This window comes from Parambassis ranga, chromosome 2 (genome assembly GCF_900634625.1).
Source record: "Parambassis ranga chromosome 2, fParRan2.1, whole genome shotgun sequence".
NCBI lineage: Eukaryota > Metazoa > Chordata > Actinopteri > Ambassidae > Parambassis > Parambassis ranga.
The window spans coordinates 18,680,025-18,701,764 of record NC_041023.1 but is presented as its reverse complement, the minus strand read 5'-3'; the positions used below and the strand labels follow the sequence as shown (position 1 = coordinate 18,701,764).

The 21,740-nt window shown below is 40.5% G+C and overlaps 2 protein-coding genes across 5 annotated transcripts; both read right to left on the bottom strand.

Moving 5' to 3' along the window:
- Positions 1 to 1,448: 1,448 nt before the first annotated feature.
- Positions 1,449 to 8,442, bottom strand: LOC114428346 (tRNA selenocysteine 1-associated protein 1-like). 3 transcript variants are annotated; one of them, XR_003669576.1, is made up of 10 exons: positions 8,295 to 8,442; positions 7,227 to 7,324; positions 7,050 to 7,164; positions 6,794 to 6,843; positions 6,534 to 6,665; positions 3,927 to 4,043; positions 3,650 to 3,851; positions 3,431 to 3,571; positions 1,890 to 2,203; positions 1,678 to 1,814 (listed from the first exon to the last, which is right to left on the bottom strand). XR_003669576.1 is itself a non-coding variant. In XM_028396681.1 (9 exons), exons 1-9 carry the CDS (start codon positions 8,316 to 8,318, stop codon positions 1,654 to 1,656), a joined length of 939 nt encoding a protein of 312 aa, XP_028252482.1. In that variant the 5' UTR covers positions 8,319 to 8,442; the 3' UTR covers positions 1,449 to 1,653. The 3 variants fall into 3 exon arrangements, 2 of the variants coding, with proteins under 2 accessions (XP_028252482.1, XP_028252491.1); XM_028396681.1 differs by lacking the exon at positions 1,890 to 2,203 and having other exon boundaries at positions 1,449 to 1,814; positions 3,532 to 3,571; XM_028396690.1 differs by lacking the exon at positions 1,890 to 2,203 and having other exon boundaries at positions 1,449 to 1,814; positions 3,532 to 3,571; positions 7,050 to 7,149.
- A 1,516-nt stretch (positions 8,443 to 9,958) lies between these two features.
- On the bottom strand, positions 9,959 to 21,526 carry sacm1la (SAC1 like phosphatidylinositide phosphatase a). 2 transcript variants are annotated; one of them, XM_028400171.1, is made up of 20 exons: positions 21,415 to 21,526; positions 18,460 to 18,557; positions 18,238 to 18,312; positions 18,030 to 18,157; positions 15,462 to 15,611; positions 15,232 to 15,291; positions 15,113 to 15,146; positions 14,896 to 14,997; positions 14,596 to 14,681; positions 14,438 to 14,524; positions 14,291 to 14,359; positions 14,136 to 14,215; positions 13,621 to 13,719; positions 13,403 to 13,541; positions 13,107 to 13,176; positions 12,936 to 13,008; positions 12,740 to 12,836; positions 12,435 to 12,527; positions 12,302 to 12,359; positions 9,959 to 11,844 (listed from the first exon to the last, which is right to left on the bottom strand). In XM_028400171.1, exons 1-20 carry the CDS (start codon positions 21,441 to 21,443, stop codon positions 11,708 to 11,710), a joined length of 1,764 nt encoding a protein of 587 aa, XP_028255972.1. In that variant the 5' UTR covers positions 21,444 to 21,526; the 3' UTR covers positions 9,959 to 11,707. The 2 variants fall into 2 exon arrangements, with proteins under 2 accessions (XP_028255972.1, XP_028255973.1); XM_028400172.1 differs by having other exon boundaries at positions 12,740 to 12,833.
- Between the last annotated feature and the right edge of the window lie 214 nt (positions 21,527 to 21,740).

Sequence of the window (21,740 nt, the reverse complement as noted above, 5' to 3'; positions counted from 1 at the left end):
ATACAGTTAGTTCCATGAAAGAAGGCTCCAGTGACCCCTACCAGCATCAAATGGGTCAGTGTGGAGGTGGTGGAGGAGTACAAATACCTGGGAATGTACTAGGACCACAAACTGGACTGGAGTAAGAATGTGGACACTGTTTACAGGAAGGGCCAGAGTCGCCTCCACTTTCTAAGGCATCTGAGGTCCTTCAACATCTGCAGGACGATGCTGAGGATGTTTTATAAATCTGTGGTGGCCAGTGCCATCGTGTATGCTGTTGTCTGCTGGGGCAGCAGTCTGAGGGTGAGGGACATAAACAGACTCAACAGAATCATCAGGAAGGCCGGCCATGTTGTAGGAGAGGACCTGGACTGACAGAGGTGTGTCAGAGGAGGATGTTGTCCAAAATAAAGACTATACTGTACTGTCCCTCCCACCCGCTCCACACTGTGCTGACCAGCTACAAGAGCTTGTTCAGCAACAGACTCCGACTCCCACGATGCACCACTGAGAGACACTGGAAGTCATTCCTGCCTGTGTCAATCAAACTACTGAACTCTGAACTTCAACAGTCACTCAGACACTGTACATTCATACTGGTACATTCATGTCATGCTCTTTAATATTTAAAGGTTTTTATACAGTAGCAAATATGTTTCTTCTTCTTTAGAAACAACTCAGGTATTTAAATGCTATCTAGGTATTTAGATATTTATTATATATTTCTATTTCATATTTCAATTTTTCTTTGGCTTCTATTTGTCTGTAACAAACAAGAATTTCCCCTCAGGGATAAATAAAGTAATTCTGATTCTGATCTGATAATGGATCATATGTCAGCCTGATGAGGGACGAAGAGGGGAGAGGGAAAGGAGGTGGGCGAATAGAGATGGGGGTGGTATTGAGGAGGTGGGGAAACTGCTCAGTGGATAGGCCTATAGCACCATAACTAATATGATATGTTATACCTGTGGCTGATGCTTTACTAAACAGAAAGGTTTTAAGTCTAGTCTTAAAGGTGGAGGCGGTGTCTGCCTCTCGGACCCAGGGGTGCCTGGTAGCTAAACGCTCGTCCTCCCATTCTACTTTTATGAATCCTAGGAACTACAAGTAAACCTGCACTCAGAGATCTGAGTGTCCTATTAGGAACATACAGGACTATCAGGTCCTGCAGATATAATGGAGCAAGTCCATGTCGAGCTATGAGGTAAGAAGGTTTTTGAAGCTTATTCTTGAGCCCACTGGGAGCCAGTGAAGAGACGCTAGAACAGGAGAGATATGATCGCTTTTGCTGATTCCTGTCAGAACTCTTGCTGCTGCGTTCTGGATCAGCTGCAGGCTGCTGATGGAGTAATGTGGACATCCTGATAATAGTGAGTTGCAGTAGTCCAGTCTTGAAGTAACAAAAGCATGAACAAGTTTTTTTTAAACAGAACACCATTCTAAAGAAAGATACTACACCAGGATTACAAATGACTCCTTTAATGACTGCTAATAAAGTTTTGGTTCAACTCACATTGAAAACAGTTATTTTAAACAGGTTTATGCACTCAAAATAATCACACATACATGTCTGTTATGTTTTTAAAATAACATAACCCATGTGGTTAAAACATCTGTAGCTGAAAAAAAATCCAGAGGAGCTGAAGACCAAATAGAAAGTGTCCAGTTTTAACAGTAAATGGGTTCTGGTAGCCTTGATGTCATATGATCCTGTTCTGAGGTAATCTCTGCAGACTGCCACTGACACTCAATTAGCGCATCATACAGCTCCTCACTGAGCTCCATGTACTGCCTGTTGGCCTCCATCACATCCAGCACCAGTCCAGGATCTATAGGATTAGAAAGGGTTTATTTCCACACCACAATTACTACTTTCCCATACAGTACATGTTATTACACGGTACCTGTACAAGTGGAAAAGAAAATTAAAGCTGCAAGCAGCATTGCGGGCCCTCGCACACCTTTGCGATCCACGGGGCCATCGCTGACTCCTCTCGTCTCGTATGCTCTTGTCTCCTAAGCTGTCCTTTCCTCTCATTTCCAGAGATGTACAACAAACACACGTTTACAAGACAAAGTTCCTGGCCCTATGACCTTATCATCCTATTAGCATATATGTTCAGACCTGTGTCCATTGCAGTACTGTAAGATTTTGTCCACATTGCATGAAGTATGTTGGTGGTACTGCAGAAAATAGAGCGAGTTCGTTTGTAATGGCCAGTGGCGTAGGAAGCATTAAAAATGTGGGGGGGACACCTTCTGTGGGTGGGTGGTGAAAAAAAGTACATCAGTATATTATGAAATATAATATAATATGAAGTAGTTGCGTTTTCCTGTGGATTTTAGCAGGTTGTTAAACTATTTTACCTACAGAAGTAAACACTTCATGACTATTTCGGAGACAGATTCAACAAAAACTCGGTGACAAACAAACTAATTCCAAGTGAAACAACAGTTTTGTCAAACATACTGGTGCTACTACACTAACAGCCTCCATATCTGAGGCCTTCTCTCATTTACAGAGACAAAAAACTGGCAAATCCCATAGAAAAATGAACCAAACTGCTTAATGCAGATAATACTGAAACACTAAAAATACTAACTTACAAATAAATGCATGTCTTTATTTTTATTTGCTTATAAAACTACTTAATTCACAACAAACCTTGTGGATGTGTTTATAATGATGCGCTGCCTCATCTGCTACATCAGTGTTCCCCTGTTCATATAATGCACCACTGTGTCCTGACGGTCCATCACATGTGTTTTATTCTTGCTGATAAGAATAGGAGCAGGTGGCTATGTGCACTGGCTCGGCGAGGCTGAAGCTAGCAGGCTAACAGGAGCTAACCTGGCCTTATTACAATATGGGTTAATGCTGAAAACAACTCTAACTCTCCGTGTCTTTGTTAGGAATCTCCTCATGTCCATTGTGTGTGGGGAGGGAGCAGAAAAGGCAACAACATGTCGTCAGACAAATAAAACCGTCTACTGTAACTAAAAGTAAACAGCAGCTTCCTCCCAACTTTTCTAAGTTGATTTAACATCAACCTAACGTCTGGGGCCATGTGACAAACAGTCAGGCTTCAGCATGAGCTGGACTTTGTGGGATGACACTGACGTTACCTCCTCCAGCTTCGACCAGCACTGACGGTTCTCTTTACGGTGTTTTACGCTCGCTCGAAGAGACCACTGGCTTTGTTAGGTCTGTTACTATAGTAACGGTATTGCAGCGCTGTGGTAACCAGGAAAACATGGAGTGGATTCAGCGGTGAGGTTATTCTCTTATGAACCAAGTGGAACGGAGTTTTTCACGAGCAATCGAAACAGCGTTAGGTGGAGTTTCCTACTCACTAAATGTGGGGGGGTCCAAACGGGCCGTTTTAAAATGTGGGGGGGACACGTCCCCCTCTGATATAATGGTAGCGACGCCTATGGTAATGGCGAATGGTCAACTTTGAGGCCCATAATTCCTAAGGTTTCAATAGGGCTCTTGCACCATTCAGTGCTCGGGCCCTAATAACTAAAATCAGTGCTGTCACTAACCTTCAAGACCTTCTTCTTCTTCTTGAACAGCTTCACTTTCCTACAAAAAGAGAAAAAGGAATGCTTAATATCAATTTAAACTGACCAACAAACTGGCTGTTAAAGAGAGAGAGCTTACCTGTGGTAAAGAATACTGTGTGTAGTCATACTGAGGATAGTTGTAGCCATACATTCCAGTCTGGTCATAGCCCCAAGAGGAGTAATACCCAGGATACTGCTGCTGGTACTGACTGTAAGGGTCATAGCTTTGTCTGTATGATGAACTGGACTGCCAGGACTTGGGGTCTGACTGCTGCTGCGGCTGCTGTTTGTTCCTTAAACTTTGGGAATGGAAAACACAATGCTAAACTTAATGCTCGCAGACAAAAAGAAGCTAAGACTAAGAGGAGACTCACTTGTTGGCAGCCAGGCTCAGCCTCAGAGGTTTACTGCCAAGTCCTACAGCACCTTGACACTCGTCCAATGCTCGCTTCTGTAGCCGCTCATCAGGAAACTGAACAAAGCCGCAGCCCCTGCAGAGAGACACACAGGCAAAGGTTCTACCAAATTGTTTTAAGTATAAGATAAGTCCGATTATCAGACAGCTCCCCATTTTTCAAGATGTACCTTTTGGAAAAAGGCTTTTTAAAAAATCATATCCTATACATATCTGTGCCAAATTCTGGCCATGTAAGCCAGACCTGGACTAGGTCTCATTCTAGGAGGTGCTGTTGAGGCATATGGTAATGAATAGAAATAGTACATAACTTTGCTCTATGTGTTTTGAGGGTCATGAATAAAAAGTATGAGGCCACCATATATAATAATCTGGCTTGTGCAAAGTTATGCATCATTTACCAACATTACATCATTTACTGTTGACTACTAAGTCCGTACCAGGGGTGGCCAAACTTTTTTCGGGGAGGGCCAGATTTGATAATGCGAAAGTCTCCGAGGGCCAGCAGTCCCTGATGTCATTATTTTAAACAATAAAAACCGTGTATGCTGTTTTCTAACATATTACATCTTACACAGCAAACAAAATAACATCTTAGCTTTCAGATGAACAGATCAGAAAATGTTATCTGAATTTCCAGCATAAATTTAAAACATTCAGAAACTCTGTGGTTGTGATAACAGAGCAACAGGCAAGTTATTGACTCTACTGTGAAGGTGAGATCTGATCCTATAAGGCAGGAGCAGCAGACATCAGTAAAATGTCAGGTAGACTAGATGGGAGCCATTTAGTGCTGATCTCAAAGGGTCTGGTAATTTAATGTTTACACAGGTTTGCAGTGCATGTCAACGAGACGTAAAAACGTGATGACGTGTCTTACGACAGATGCGTATTGAATGATGGAGTCTTTTTGAGAGAAGTGCCGCGTCTCTGTACAGCTGACAGTTTAACAACAGAGAACGTTAACAAGCAAAGACGGACTGCTCTGCTGCTCCAATAAAACATCACAGTTTATCACAGACAGTCTGCTCACACGACACAAACTAAGTCATGGTTTACAAATGTTCGCATTTCTGGGGGGTTGCTTTTATCCAGCTGCCGGTAAAAAGGCCCGAGCAGGCTGCCGGCTGGGACGCAGCCTCCTGGCCAGGACGCAGCCTCCCCGTGCAGCAGGGAGCAATGAACGTCCCTCTCCCTGTCCATCATGTCGCTTTAACTTCTCTAATTGCCCTAGCATCGCTCCCTGCTGCCCGGCGCGGGCAGGAGCGGGCAACAGGGAGCGACACGATGGACAGGGAGAGGGACGCTCCGCTCCACTCCCCTGCGCTCCTGGAGCCCCCCAGTACTCCGGCACGTTCCCCAGAGAGGGACGCTCATTGCTGCACAGGGAGGTTGCTCTCTGGCCGGGCAGCCCGCTCCCATGCGCCCCGTCCATGAATTCCAATAGGGCTTCTATACTACAATTAATAATAACAATATTTAGTGTGCACGTTATACATAATTCGTGGCCACAATTTTTTTTTCTTTTTACCATGTAACAGAGGGGCTCCGTAGTTTTGGAGAACTTCACTTGTACAGATGCTCTCTGATAGCAGGCTGTATGCAGAAACATGTTTAGTCTCGTAGTGAATTGTGTCGAAGTGCTGAACCGGTGTTTTGCACCTTCAGAGTCCTCTGCATAGCTGTAACCAACAACCAAGCCCTGCAGCACCGCGTGACGCACCACGATGCAGACAGCGAAAGAGTGATAATGTTCTGCTCAGAGAATCATGCAAACATTAAACAATAGGTTAAAAACAACAACAAAAATTGCCTGTTGATTTCGTATGATTTACTCTGTTTGGCTGGCGGGCCAAAAATAACACATTTTAAGAGAGAAGCCGCGGGCCATAGAAAATCCGACCGCGGGCCGTAGTTTGGACACCCCTGGTCCATACTGTTGGACATACTGTCGTGTTCAAAAATCTGTACCTTATTTAATTTGTTTTGAGTGAAAAATTATTTTTTAAATGTAACATTATTTATTTCCAAAAGTGACGATAAAAAGAAAAAAAAAACATGATGATGGACAATACTAAGTATCCCCATCATTCAAGAAATTGTAGATCCAACTTTAGCTACAATGACTGACTAAATGACTTTATCAGCCTGTAAAATGGTTGGTGAGGATTTTTTCTTCACAACATTGTTTTAGTACATTGAAGTTTTTGGGCATTTGCTAATGCAGAGAGGGAGTACCAAGTTTTGAACATGAGTGTTTAGCCTTTGATTATGGCATGCATTCATGCATATCATAGCATAAAGCCTTCTCTGGCACATCCTAAACAGTGATGTTTTGGTTAAGGTCTGAACACTGACAATTTGACCCAGATGAATCTTGACATCGTCATCTTAGAATGTGCAAGTGCCATCATGAAGAAAACAAATCCATTGATCACCAGATGACCTCATTTAGAGATTTAGATGACCTCAGATCATAAAACTCAATATGCACTCAACATAATAAGTAACACCCACTGTGTTTACTTCAATGTTAAATATTGTGCAGAAATGTGTCCAAACTTACTTGGAGTTGCCCATGCTGTCCAGCACCACTTTTCCACCACGACAGGAAGGGTAACGATTGTAAAAGAACTCGTAAAGCATTCCATCATCCACCTCAGGAGTTAGATCACCCACAAACAGTGAATACATCTGACTACAAGAAAAAAAAGACAAAAGCTGCTTATTCCTATACAGGGAAGACGTCAACGATGTAGCAAAATGACAAGAGAAATCAATGATTTTTTTCATTAAGAGGACAAAATCATCTTTGACACAACTTACCCACTGTCCTGTTTCCCAAAAGTGGCTCGGTTCAATTTGAATCTTGTGGGCTGTAAGAAAGAGAGGTTGAAAACCATAATGACATTCCTTAGTTGTTTCCATTAAACAGGCCTGTCATAAATAATATTGGTGCATCTCAAAAAATTAGAATATCACTTTTTAAGAAAGTAATAAAATACATATATTCTGTATTTATAGTTTTTAGTTATTGAAAATCAGACTGCTCATTCATACACTCAAATTGCTATCTACATACCGGACTGGCTCCTGGTAAGGGTTTTCCATTGATCTTACGGAGACACCTTTCTGCTGTGGCCTCATCTGTCATCTCCACAAAACAGTAGCCTAGAGCACCCCTAGGTGATGACACACTGTTTAACGTCATAATATAGTATCTGCAAAAACAACAATGGCTTGTGGATTTAGCACTTACCCTGTCATCTTGTTACGGATGATCCGAACATTAACCACCTGCTCACCCATGGTGGAAAAGGCCCTGGTGATAAACTTCTCATCCATGTAGGTTTCCAGCTGCAGAGCAAAGAAAAACATATGGCACATTGCAGTTAAAGTTAAATGACAATTGTTCTGACTGACTCTCCTCCATAATGCTTTCAGTAATGGAATTACAACTCTATTCTGTGTGAAGCCTTTAACCTGTATACATATGAAAAGGGGCATTGTGCTGTTCTCAAACAGAATCAATGCTTCACAGTATTTATAGTATCTACTGATGAAGCTGCTTGGATGAGCAGCAAAGCGTCTTCAAGAAAACTCTACAAGTCCAGACGCCTTGCTTCAATCATCTCTACGTATGATGACCTGGATGACTGAGAATCTTCATCAACATCTTATAGTATCTATTTTAAATTATCCCTAACAATAATCAAAACAATTCTTTGTTTCAGACTGATGAGCGGCCACAGACATACAGTTTATTAACTGCAAATAAAATCCTCTGTTAAGAGTGATTTCAGCGTGGTTACGTGCATGATTAATCCCAAATAATGTGTGTTTAATAACAGGTTTGTATGTGACATCATTTACCCGGTACTTCATAAATAATGCTGTCCTGTAAGGGCCAGCGTCTAAAAGGTTTCCTCTTGGATTATTGCAGGAAAAAAACCAACATGTTTGGTTAAGGCAGAATAATCCTCACTAATGAAGTCCACCATATAATTTACTTTCTTGTGCCTAATATATACAGGTGGTTTTTTTAAAAAAAGGTGAAGCTAGCTTATTGGCCGCAGTGGCGCGCTGGACCGCCCTACCTCCAGCACATATTAAACGAAATTCCCTAAAAAAACACTGAAATCTTTTCACTAATCAAACTACAGAGGCTCCTATACAGCGGATGACGCCATATTAAGTTAGCAGGTATAAAGTTTTTTACTATACAACTTTCATTGAATGTCTGCGACTCGTGTTTAGCTAGTTAAGCTCGGTGTTGGACACACGACAAATGCATCACTGTAAATAAAAGAAAGTTGTAAAAACTCACGTTCCCCATCCATAGCGTGCTCATTGTGCTGCTGGTCTAAATACTCAGCTTTTAAATCACCGATTACTTCAGTTTACACTGAACTAAAGCTTCAAACGCATACAAACGAACTAGCACGGTAGCAACGGAAATAGGTAAATCAACACTACGTGCCTACGTCACGATGACGCTTTCTTTTTCTTTCGCAGCTCAAAGGTGCGGTGGCGCCACCCATTGGACTGGAGTCTTGGAGTCTCGGAGGCCTGAACATGCTCAAAAACTCACCAAACTTCGTAGGCATATTTATTTCCGCGAAAAATGTTGTAATTTGGGGACTTTTAAAACTGCCCCACTGCTAAAATCTGCCCCAAAATGAACACGTGCACTGCAGAACCACAGTTTTTAAGATTGATGATGCACACTAACTTTTTTGCATTTAAACATCAAATGATGTGTCTGTAATAAGGTAGGCTATTTGTGTGTGTGTGGTGACTTTTTAAGAGTTTTGTGCATTTCTGGGATAGTTGACACTGGTGCTGATGTGCCAAAAGATGAAGTATTTCTTTATTCACAAAACCTATACTGAAATACAACTCCACAAGATGCTCCACATCCCTCATTTTGTATTACGACTTTATTCTTGTAAAATGATGACTTTATTCTGATAATATTACAACTTTATTCTCATATTACAACTTTTTTTCTTGTAAACGTGAAGTTGTTGTTTTTCTTCACAGTGATCCTAATACTCCATCATACAGCCCTCTTTGTCCTTACTTCTAAAGTTAAGAAAACTCTACAAGTCCAGACGCCTTGCTCCAACCATTTAAATGAAAATCAAGATCAATTATCAGACCATATTTTTGCATTACCTTCCATCTTTTTATTTTCTTCTCCTTATCCGGGATTGGGTTGCAGGGGCAGCAGATCTGACCCCAGAGAAGCAACACCACACATCAGTAATATCTACCCATTCCCCGAGGTGGCTAATATTGCCACTGCATCCTAATGTTATTAAAGAACAGGCAGGCAGGAGAGGGTTATTTCACACAACTGATAACATCAGAATAAACACATATAAAAATAAGAATTATTTCCCATCTTATCTCTGAGTCAGTCAAAACAGTGACCAAAGTGGCATGAAAGGGCAGACCCTTCACATGTGACAGTTCAATGTGTGTCTTTATTTAGAAGGTATTTGTCTGAAATAAAAACAAATGTTTCTTCAATGTCAGACAGGCAGACTCTGACCTCACTGAGCAATCCTTCTCACATACATTCTATCTTTCTGTCTGTGGTTATAGTATGTGAGGCTAAATAACATCTTTAATTCATGAAACGAGCTGGTAGTGGTGTTTCATTTGGTGCTGCCATTGCAAATGGCATCCTGGGAAATAATAATGGATTCACCTCCTTCATATTAAATTTTTGCAATATCAGAGCTGTAATAAGCACTTATTAGGTCCACACATCTAATTGAATGCTGTCAACTCTAAAAGAAAACCATTATTCAACCATTGCAGTTTGAGGTGCTGTTGAAACAATATTGCCATATGTCGTCACAAATATTTGTCCGGACCTTTTGAAGCCCGTCTCTGTGCAGTACAAGTCAGCAGCAGCATATAGCTGCAAAGTTGTCCCACTAAACTAAACATTCTTTCAGAAGAGGAACCGTCAGAGACAGGTTTGAATTCATTCAGGTTTATTTTGTATGCTTCTGTCATAAATGGTCTTGATTCATAAACCTTTTTAAACAGACTCAAAAGGAAAAAGATAGGACATTTAGTCTAAAGCATACAACCATCATTAATGATTAGAAAAATGTGTTTCCTTATCTAAGCTTTATTTTAATGTAGAGTGGAAAAGACATACAAGCCCAAAATAACATTTTTTTTCTTCATGTGCTCCATTTGTTTGTTATTGTTACAATGAGATGAGTTCCCAGTGATTTCATAGTTAGATCCCATTTCTATTAGTTTATCAACAGTGACTGACATGACACTGACAGGTTTACATCTGAAACTGTTTCTTACTATTGTTATAGTTGTGTTTTTTTGTGTTTCTATACTTCCTTAAATGACAAAACTTCCGTGATCATAAGCTTCCAAATCAAAACAATAGAAAGAAGAAGAGACTTATTTTGGATTTATTGGTGTATGTAATGCAAGTAAGGTGCTGACTGACTGTTCCTGCTCTGTCATATCTGTTACATCTGCATATGAAAATGCATATGCTGTAGGATTTACATCCACAAAAAATATTCACCTACAGTTTATCAATTACATTTCATCTTCTAAAGTCAGTTGACTTTAGAAGCTCACTAGCAACTGCACACGAGCTGAGCATATAAAGTAATACTAAGCCAAGCCAAAGGCTCTGGTGTGCTCAAGCTATTATCACATACATGTCATCATCCTGTACACAAACTACATCATTGTGATCAAGCTCCCAAAACATAGTTTCACATTCATGTGTTGTGTGCACAGTTTGGTCACACAAAGTTCATGTATACACTATGTAGAATCAGAAATTAGAAGGCATTGTGATCAATCCCCCCCTTACATATCACTCCTGTTTTAAAGAAGAAGGTTTCCGAACCCAGGCAGACGTGTGACGATATCAAAGGTGCAAATGTCTAGGGCAGATGTGAACTGTGGAACTATCCTATGGGGGAACTTGAACCTAAAGAAGGCTGACCAACACTGACGGTATGCAAAAAATCATCTCATTCCTCAATTAAAATGACCTATGACAAATATAGATGTTCCAAAACTATAGTTTGGTACATTTTATCCACACAGTCATCTTTCATAGATGTAGCCAAGGAGCTCAGAGATGCATCTATGTGAAGGCAGCACATAAACTGCTTTACTCTAGATACACTCCCACTTTAGCTTAAAAGGAAGACACGCTAACTCAGTATAGATTACAACTATATTTCTTCCACACACTGTACGTTTCATTACATTCAACACTCAATGTGCATACAGTAAAGAGTGATCCTTTTATATGCTGTATGTTTGAATATGTGCATCTCTAAGTGCCACATCGTTGTTGGTGGCTTTGCTGTAAGTGTTTAAGTTTGACTACAGGGGTGTAATGACTAAAAACAGAACAAACAAAACAAAAGACTGTAACTGAAAAAAATATATCTTTTGTAGGCAGGGTCAGACCAACACACCAACAAATAAAATCAATCTAAAGATACAGTATGGTGAACATTGGCAATTCAATGTAAACCAGAAGGAGAGTGTGCAGTACAACTGTAGAAGATGAGGCCTGTTGTAGATAAACAAAAAACTGAATGAGCAAGTCTAGAGGGCAGTATGGAGACAGCAGTTCATTCAAGAGTCCAGACCTGCAGAAGGAGATGGTGAAGATGAGGTATATGTGTCAGCTAGATGCAGCTGCTCCCCACATAAACACACACACACTCAGTCCATCTTCTCTTTGTGAACCAGCTTGGGAGCATCCACAAAGTCTTGACCGTTAAATAGGATGATTGTGGCTGTGATTGCACTAGCAGCACCCCAGAATGTCACATAAGCCAGAGTCTCTGTCCATGTGTCACCTGGAAGACAAACAACAAGTACTTACACTGCTTCACAAAACACCAGGCACAACAGACGTTGTTGCCAGATGTTGCCTCACACACATCTCTTCTCAGTCTATCAATACATAAACCTAATCAAGATTTTTTTTACATGTGTGGACATGTGTGGGCTCTGACATATGCAGCGACAATGTAGTGTGAGTGTAGACACAGGTGCTGTGACCTCCATTCACCACACAATCTGTGTAGCCTCAGATATTAAAAGCTGTCCAATCAGATGTGAGGAGGTGTAACTGATCACACAACTACGGTATGCCTTACAAGTGATTTCAATTCAATTTATATAGCACCTCACACAATCATCCCTGGGGGTGCACCCTGGCCAGGTCACCAGTCCATCACAGGGAAACATACACAAACAAACAACTGCTTAAACCATTCTAATTAATCTAAATTGTGTGGGAAAGTCACTTACCAGCCATAAGAAGACAGACGATGCACATAGAAAATGCCACCAGCATAATAATGGGAAGCTGTAAAATGAACTCAAGTGTTAGAACAATGCAATTCACTGCTGCCAGTTACAGAGAGAACATTGATATACTGACTGTTAGAAACTTCCAGTCCTTTTGGACACGAAGAGGAGTAGGTCCATTTGAGTCATCCACAGCAAAGTTACCCAGGAATAGGTCAATCGAGTCCTGAAACCAACACCACACTCACACCTTTACTGCACTGATCACAGACACTGTTCCAAAACCATATTTCTGTTTGTTTAACTAAATTATAATGTGTGTAGCCATGCAAATTTCAAGAAAGCACTGTGTTTTTTTTATTTAGAGCAATATTCTCTAAGCAGTCTGTAATAAGACTGAGAACATGTTTGTTCTGGCTATGTACATAGATGGCATACCTGTCTGAATCCATCAGAGAAGTTGTTTTTGTAGTAACGAATCATGGAGTTCCAGCCATCCATCAGCAGCCCCCACCTGGTCCTCTTCCCTGTCCTGCTGGGAGACATGACTCAGGATAAACAGTTGTCATGGTAACAGTATAATGGCAAATAATATGGTACTTGTTAGTTAGTGTGGTATAACATGTTACAATACCTTGTGAAATCTGTTTTTAAGGCTCCCGTTCCTGCATACTGTACAGCACATGCATTGGCATTGTCAGCCCATGCTGGTTAGAAAGCACACACAAAAACATGAGGGGACACTCAGGTACTAAGTTTGTACTATTCATATGACACATGCTAATAGTTAAATAGATGAAGTTACCGTTTTTGTAGATCTTTTCAAATTCAGCCTGCTCCTCAATCCGCTGACCAACATTCAAAACCCCCATCCTCTGTGGACAGACAGGAACAACATCTGTGCTCGTCCATTGCATTTAATTTGAGCTAACATCCAACTCCTTGTCATTTTTGTGGTTATCGAGTCAGTGTCAATGAAATATTTGACATTGCTGGGTATTTTCCATGTTGGACACTATTGCACACCTATATGTGCCAGGATGGGGGGCAAGTAAGGGTTGTTTTGTTTTAAGATGTGTAGCAGTCTTGGTGTAAAAATACCTGAAGCTGAGACTGCAGAGAACGTCGGGCCAGAAGGCTCTGGATGACGTTGGTCCTGTCCAGGCAGTCCATGCAGTTACTGCGGAAGACTCCCCTCTGCTGGGCCACCGTCTTTCCCTCAGAGTTCACCATGAAGTAACTAGACAAAGAGAAAAGACTGAGTGCTCTTCACAGTATTTGGCTAAACCTTAGCTCAGCGCAACTGCATGTCATGTTACCTGTATTCATCTTGCATCTCTGCAACAGCATCCACTAAGATCTGCAGACGGTCCCATCTCATGTGGCTGCACTCTTTGTGGAAATCAAAGGCAATGTAGCTGGGGACAGGAGATGCATTGTGACAGTGTGAGCGTCCTACAGGGTTTGATGCTGATTCAACTTTATTTATTGATCAAGACTTTCTGAGCTGCCAGAAATAGATAGATATAGATTCAGTCCAAATGCTTCTCAAGAAGACTTACTGAAAGTTACTGAAAGTTAGCGCGTTACCGAACGTGACTGCCTAAAATGATGATGATCTGATCTATTTAAAACAGATGCACAAATGTCAGCTCTCCTTTGTTTGACCATGTGGTATGAAAACTGTTTAGCTGCATATAGTGGGTAGGCAGGGCCACTTAGAGGGTCGTAAATGGACTAAACCATGTCTGGGAATGACATAAAATATTCTTAAAATGAGTCTTAAATGTGATTGCAGTCAACAGAAGTGGAAAAGGCACTAGATTCCACTTACTTGAGCATACCATTGTTCATGCCAGACACCATCTTGGCAAAGGCCTGCTCGAGAGGCTTCTCTGAGCCTTTCTGATTCACCTGGAAGAACAAACATACAGGTAAGTTTCCCACATCATTAATGTGCTTCTAAATAAATGATGAAGGAGTCCTTACCAGGTTCAGAATGGTTTGCTTTCCATAGATGAGGAGCTGCGAGTCAAAATGCCTCTGGAACCCATCCAGCTACACAATGTTTTTAAAAAATTAGTATCTGAATTATCACCATTTAAAATACCAACATGTTGAACTGCCTGCTCTTACATGAGTCATGGTTTTGCTGATTATAGGTTTAGGCTTGTATTTGAGGTTGGGCCTCTGACTCCAGTAAAAAGGCATCGAACCACGTGTCTATGGATGGAAAAAAAGTTGATCTTTAAAAGCTCATTAAAATCTTTTTTTTTTACTTAAACAATACTTGCCTGTACAAATGAAGCCTTTGCCCCCTCATACAAAACTATCTGCTCAGTTTCTACAAAGTTAGCAGCATGGCCTTCAGAGTCGATGCCTGTGGAAACAAAACATTCATGTGAAGTCAGCAGTGAGTCGGACAAGCTCTTCCTTCCGTTACTGCTGAACAGAGCAAGAGAAGCTGATCTTAGGTCTCAGAGTGCGAGGCCTCTGAGAATAACCTTGAACAGCTTTGGATATCAGCTCCTAACCCCTAGCCAAGATGTAACACCACACTGTGCTCCAATAAAGACACTGCATGAATGCTCTACCTCTTACGTAGTATCTGACACCGGCCCGGAAACAGCTTCTCCTGGATATGAGGATCCACTCAAAGATCTTCCCGTTTATACGGCATGGCTTCATGACAATGTCTGCACCAGGAGGGTCAAGGAAAGGCTTTGCTCAAGATCTCATCTCCAGTGCAGTGTAAAACAAAAAAAAAGCAAAAAACGTTTTTTTTTCCATTTGAAAATGTGTTAAGGATACATCCATGGACAACAGGAAGTGCAAACTTATGAAGCTAAGAAGAAATACAGGCAGTTAGATAACAAATTTAGTGCAAATAAATCTATTTACATGACTAAGCCACAGCTGATTAGTGTTACCTCCGGCTGCCCAGCCAGTTCTCTGAGTAAGTTTCCGTTCCACACAAACCTCTGATCTGCCTGTAGGACACAGCATGTAAGATGTCAGTGCATCTCTGACAGGGACACTTTAATGACCATCTCACGTGGTTGTGAAACAAGTTTTGCTAAAAAAAACAACTGATTTATACATATAATAAAGAATAAATAATTTTGAAATTTCAACTTAATACTTTTGTGTTTTGTCTCACCCTCTCCAGCAGACTCATCTCCTGGAAGTCAGGGCTGGTGTTGGCCAGCCGCTGCAGTGTGTGTGTCAGGTCAAAGTCAGTGCAGAAGTAAAAGCCGTCTGTAGTCAGCACATTGTTAAGCATGGACAGGAAGCTCTTATTCTCCTGAGACTAGAGGAGAAAAGAAGAGAAAAACTTTTCATTTTTAGAAAAAACTTATATAATACATTTTGTGCTGGGAACTGCAAACTTATACAATCATTTTTAAAAGTTGTGTATATATATATATATATATATATATATATATATATATATATATATATATATATATATATATATATATATATACTCAACAAAAATATAAACGCAACACTTTTGTTTTTGCTCCCATGTTTCATGAGATGGACTTGAAGATCTAAACTTCATTCCAGATACACAATATTACCATTCCTCTCAAACATTGTTCACAAATCGGTCTAAATGTGTGATAGTGAGCACTTCTGCTTTGCTGAGATAATCCATCCCACCTCACAGGTGGGATGGATACTGACTGGTTCTGAGTCCCCAGACCGCCAATAAAGCAGAAACAAAATGCACATTTCAGGGTGGCCTTTTATTGTGGGCAGTTTGACGTACACCTGTGCACTAATCATGATGTCAGATCAGCATCTTGATGTGGCACACCTGTGAGGTGGGATGGATTATCTCAGCAAAGCAGAAGTGCTCACTATCACACATTTAGACAGATTTGTGAACAATGTTTGAGAGGAATGGTAATATTGTGTATCTGGAATGAAGTTTAGATCTTCAAGTCCATCTCATGAAACATGGGAGCAAAAACAAAAGTGTTGCGTTTATATTTTGGTTGAGTGTGTATATATATATATATATATATATATATATATATATATATATATATATATATATATATATATATATATATATATATATATATATATATATAAACAATAAACAAAATTATCTGATGGTAGTGGGTCTTAGGCAAATACAAGTTCCGACAAACAACATTAAGTTTTTACTGTGCCATTACTTCACTTAGCAAAAATAAAGCCAAAGCATGTGTTCAATAATAAATCTTGGTGGAAACTGGGCCATGCACCAGGACAATGATCCAAAGCACAGAAGCAAATATACATCAGAATATTTAGGATGACCCTAGTCAAAGTCCAGATTTTAACACAATTGAGATGTTGTGGTGGGACCTTAAGAGGGCTGTGCATGAGCGAATACCCCAAAACCTCAATGAACTGAAGGAATGTTGTGGTGAAGAATGGACCAAAATTCCTCCACAATAACGTGACAGACTGATGTCTGTCTGACAAAGGCAGCACCCACGGCAACTAAAACAGATTTTTATTTTTTTTAAGTTTCGTGCATCTCCGCTGGGCTAATAGGATCAAGCTGCTAAGCCATTTAGCTCAGGGAGTGATGCCAGATGTTACAGCTGTATCCTTCAACTACTCACTAACTCCATCTGCTTTCTTACTACCTTCTCACCAAGTTACCACTGCTCTATCTCGTTTTACCTGTAATCATATCTGTGATTATTTTATGATTTCCAATACCATAAAAAATATTGTCTTCTTCATACCAATTGTTCTGCACAAACTATCATACAGCAAAGGCTGCTCTTCCAATTAGTATACCACAAACAGAAGCAGATTAATAATGCACTGCCTGCTTGAAATGAGATATCACAGTCCTGAATCCTGAAACATGAGGTCTCATTTACCAAGGCTACATGCATCAGATGCACATACAAGTTGTCTGGATTCCCAGTCATCTTAAGCTATCAAACAAGTACCACTAACAGTATTTTAAAAAATATGTCACATAAACCCTGTTGCGCTGCCAGATCAGATAGGGTAAGGAAAAGAGAACAAAGAAGGAACAATCTATCCCAAACAGAAGTATTTTAAATACTCCAACTTTTTATTGTTCTGACTCTGAAGCCTTCTCTAGATCTCAATGGCAATTCTCAGTCACTCTCCAATGTTATAATACATTATAATAAACTTGTGTACAGCCTGGTAAAATGGTAAAGGAGGATAAATGAATCATTCGTTTTGATTACAGAAGGACTTTTTGCATAACTAGGGGGTATGACTGCTTAGAGTAACAGGCCAGTGCCGAGATTGTGGGTTTCCTTTTTCTGCACGGGCCCGTGAACCTTAGCTTGACTGATGCTCCACCACGTGCCTGTATTTGGATTAACCAGGAGTTTATGTGGACTATGACAGTTCTGACATGGCAACAACTGGAAACTTGCATTGGGAGATGGCAATAGTCAGCTCAAGGGTAGTATATAGGCTATGCTAACATTACTTTGGAACTCTTAACAGTTTGGGTAAGAACTACCACCCAGTTCCTTCTGATTTAAAAACAGTGAAATTAAAGTTGAGGCCTGGCATTACAACAAAGTGTAATTAAGTTTAATGTAAATGTCCTGTAGGTTGAAGATTAACTGCAAATTCCACAGGACATAATTTAACTTTTTGTTCTTATTGCTTTTATTATTAAATTATATTATATATTATATTATATATTTATTTCGACAGTCTTACTGACCTGGACCTCAGAGAGATGCAGCAATGTCTTCTTATAAGATATCACATCGAAATCCACACACTTCCACACAGCATGTCCCAGTAGGCTGCCTACATTCCTCTTCCTGGTGATGACGATCAAGTACATCCCTATAGGTCAAGTCATAGCTGTTACCGTCTAGGTTCAAACAGAACAATAACAACATAATGGTGCATTGCGGTGGTTCTACCTGCAACTAGGCGAATAGTTCCCATGATACCACATATAGGCCTGGTGACTGCTGAAGGTGGAACATCCTTTCTACCTGTAAAATCATCACAAAAACTCATTATAAAATTAGGAGCTATTATTAGTAATTAGCTAGCGCAATAGCTGACACTTCAATAGTTTGGTTTGTGTGTGTGTTGTTTGTGTGGTTTTCTGAGTGGTGTACAGGATGTATTCCCCCTACCTGTGAGGGTCATCTCATTGGATACCCTGTCAATAGCCAGCACAGCATCAGCTCCTTCATCACAGGCCTCAATGAAGAACTTCTCAGGGGTTGTGTGTCTAGCAGAGAACACAAAGGGAATAGGGTTGTACAAGTAAGTTTTTGGAAAATATCTATAGCTTTTGTCAATCAAAGGAGAGACAATACCAGATGATAGAAGACATCTTGTATCACTCTTACTGTCTTGAGGTACCACCAATAACACAACATATGCAGATGGGAGAGCTTTACAACAGGAGACTGTGCCTCTTCCCATTTCACCTTAGTTCCTGTATGCATGTCAGCTAATGTAGCCTGACATTTAACATACTTCAGCCACTAAATACATAAACAAAATCTTTCCTACGACATTTTTAGGAATTTGTTGTCTTACAACAGTCATGTTAAGACTATCACAGTCGCCTCTACACGTGTGTGTGGGCTGGCCCATTACCAAAAATGATGATATGGCACTATGATGTGTGGTGAGGACAGAAACACAGACCAGAAGTGCTATGTTGTTGTATCTTGTATGCACAACAAAACGTCTGTGTGGACCATGGTGTGAAAGGCTAAATCTAGTTTGACAACCGAGTCAACATTTCCCTTGGTACTCTCGAGTGTCTACTGCCACACCCTAGAAGCTTCAAGATATTCGCTATTCGAGCTCTCTCAGGTGCACATATTACCCCTGGTGGGAGTGACTATCACAATACTTACCACTCAAATAAAAACACGTTTTTTTTTCAGTAATGTCATGTTCAATTTAGTCTGAAGTTGGGACATCTTTATTGCTTTTTTGGCAGTGTAGAGTGACTGGAAATGTGGAGAAACAGGGAAACTTTGTGTGCCATAACAGCTAGCCCCACTGAGCTGCCCAAGTTGAGACATGTTTAATTTGAAGTCCTAAAGCTAACCACACCCATTCTACAACAAATTGCAAGGCACAATGAAACTGTCAAATAACTTATCTGGTCCCAAAGAAAACCAAAGCTGTGGGAATTTGCACATTGTTCACTGTGATGAAAACGATTGCTGTAACGTTGGTGGTGAGGAAAGATTAAAAATATAATTCAACTGAGAACTTGAAAGGCAATAGGATACAGGTTTCAACTCCAAACTGCCTACAACCTACTGAGATTCTGTGCAGGAAGCACAGAAGGAACATTTGAATAGGGCTGGGCAATTAACCGAAAATATATCAAAACCGACATTTATGCCCAGTAACTGATGCGATGCAATGCAACGCGCGGCAATTATCAGTGGTTTGGGAGCAATAGGTCCCACACACACGGCGCCAGGCACAATAACCGATCATCGAGGCAAAGCGTCAATTAATCGCGGTGTTGATTTCAGGCAATATCGCCGAGTCCTACATCTGAATGTATAACATTTGAATGCAGCTGGAACGTCAAACTCCTTTAGGGGAATGAATGCAAAACTTGCTGTTGTTAAATGCACAAGGACTTTCTCCCTGTCACCCTAAACAGTAAAACAGCCAAAATCATGTATAGAACAGGTATAACCAAACACCAGCCTAACTTAACTAAGACCACGTGTTAATACTTAAATCACACGTGTGTCTTAAGCCAAGAGCTGCTAAACAAGGTTTTGTTGTGCATTGTATAATGACAATAAAGATTCTTGATTCTTCTTCATTCTTAAACTTCAGACCTGTATGATATGTTTTAATATGAACTTCTTGATTCAAAATGGTGTAGAGCTGGCGACAACAGCTTGATTAACACATAGCATTAGGTCCCTGAAGCAGAAAAATGCAAACCTCCTATTCAGTCTCAGTGACGTTCGGAGCTTAGGGTGAGGCAGTGCAACAGTCAGCTGCTGTAACGACACAGCCACTCTATTGTTGGCCTTTCATAATCTCAACCATGCTTGTGCGACACCAACACGATGCAGAGTTATGAAACACGAAATGCTACAAAAAGATTTTAGTTCAACAAACAATTCACATGCAAGAGGAGAGCGGAATGTCCATCTTGCCAATTTATTTGTGACAGTCATTACATTCTGTACTGAATGGCTAAGATTTTAAGAAATGCTGAGCCTGTATTGTTTCTTTACACATTTTCCTGTGATTTTCACAAATCTCATTTCAGAGCACTCTCCATGTTCCAAGGTGAAGACAGGGATTTTAGAGTTTAGAAATGAGACTAATGATCAGAGTGGAGGTGCAAAATTATATAAGGAATTAATTCAAATAGTCACATCTGTAACTGTGGAATAGAGCAACCACTGATAATTGACTTTGTGAAGTTTTATTTTACTTCATAAATTGAGTCATTTTTATTTCTAAATATCTTTTCTCAAAAGTCAGTTTTGTTTTATAACAGTATTTTTCACATAATATGTTTTTATTTAACCCATTTATTTAATACTAATAATTTGGATTCTGAAAGGCTTAGGGACACTGTCCATCCTCACCAACTGTGCATTCCATTCATGTGAATGGACACACTGCAGGTGCAGGACTGGTAGAACTGGGTTGTGGCTAGTAAAGTTATGTTTATGAACAAGGGTGTGTCTGGAAAAGTACAAATCTGTTACTGTTGTACTTGCTGTGTAAATTGGAAATGACTAACAGCCCTTTTACAACAAGGAGCTACCGCTGCTAGCTGGGTAAACTAACTTTCTGTCTCGCTGCTGGTTTTTACACACACACAAACACACATATACACACACAGCCTGTCTACATAACGATGCTATGCTATATTCTTTATAATGAATTACTGTGAAGTGAAACTCTGGTTCCAGCTCTACCAGCTGAGCGTGTCAGCAAACTTTAGCCGCCGTGTCATCTATCCTAACGCTGCTTCGGGGCTGCAGCTCCTGTCTGACCTTAGGCTCCCCCTTTAACGCAGTCCAAAGTCAGTACAGCATCGAAGGAAAACGGTTAACAGCATTAGTCGGGCTACTTACAAATTGTATCTCTCGTAGGCGGTCGCCATCTTCGCTCTGTCTACCTGACCTCAGTGACGAAAGCAGTGAGTGGGCTCTGTGTGTGTTGCCAGATACAAGAAGAACCCGTAGAAAAGTCTGTTGTTAAAATGTAGCTTGCCTGCCCAAAGCAACCTGGCAACCTTAAAAGGCTTGATGGGTGGTACTTGTAGTACATTCCGGGTTAATCGCCACAAAAGCGCGACTAGCGTATGTGTGTGGTATTGCTTAATTATAACGTGCTCCTACTAATAATAATAATAATAATAGGGACGATGCACTTATTATGAAAAACTGAGAACAGAGAA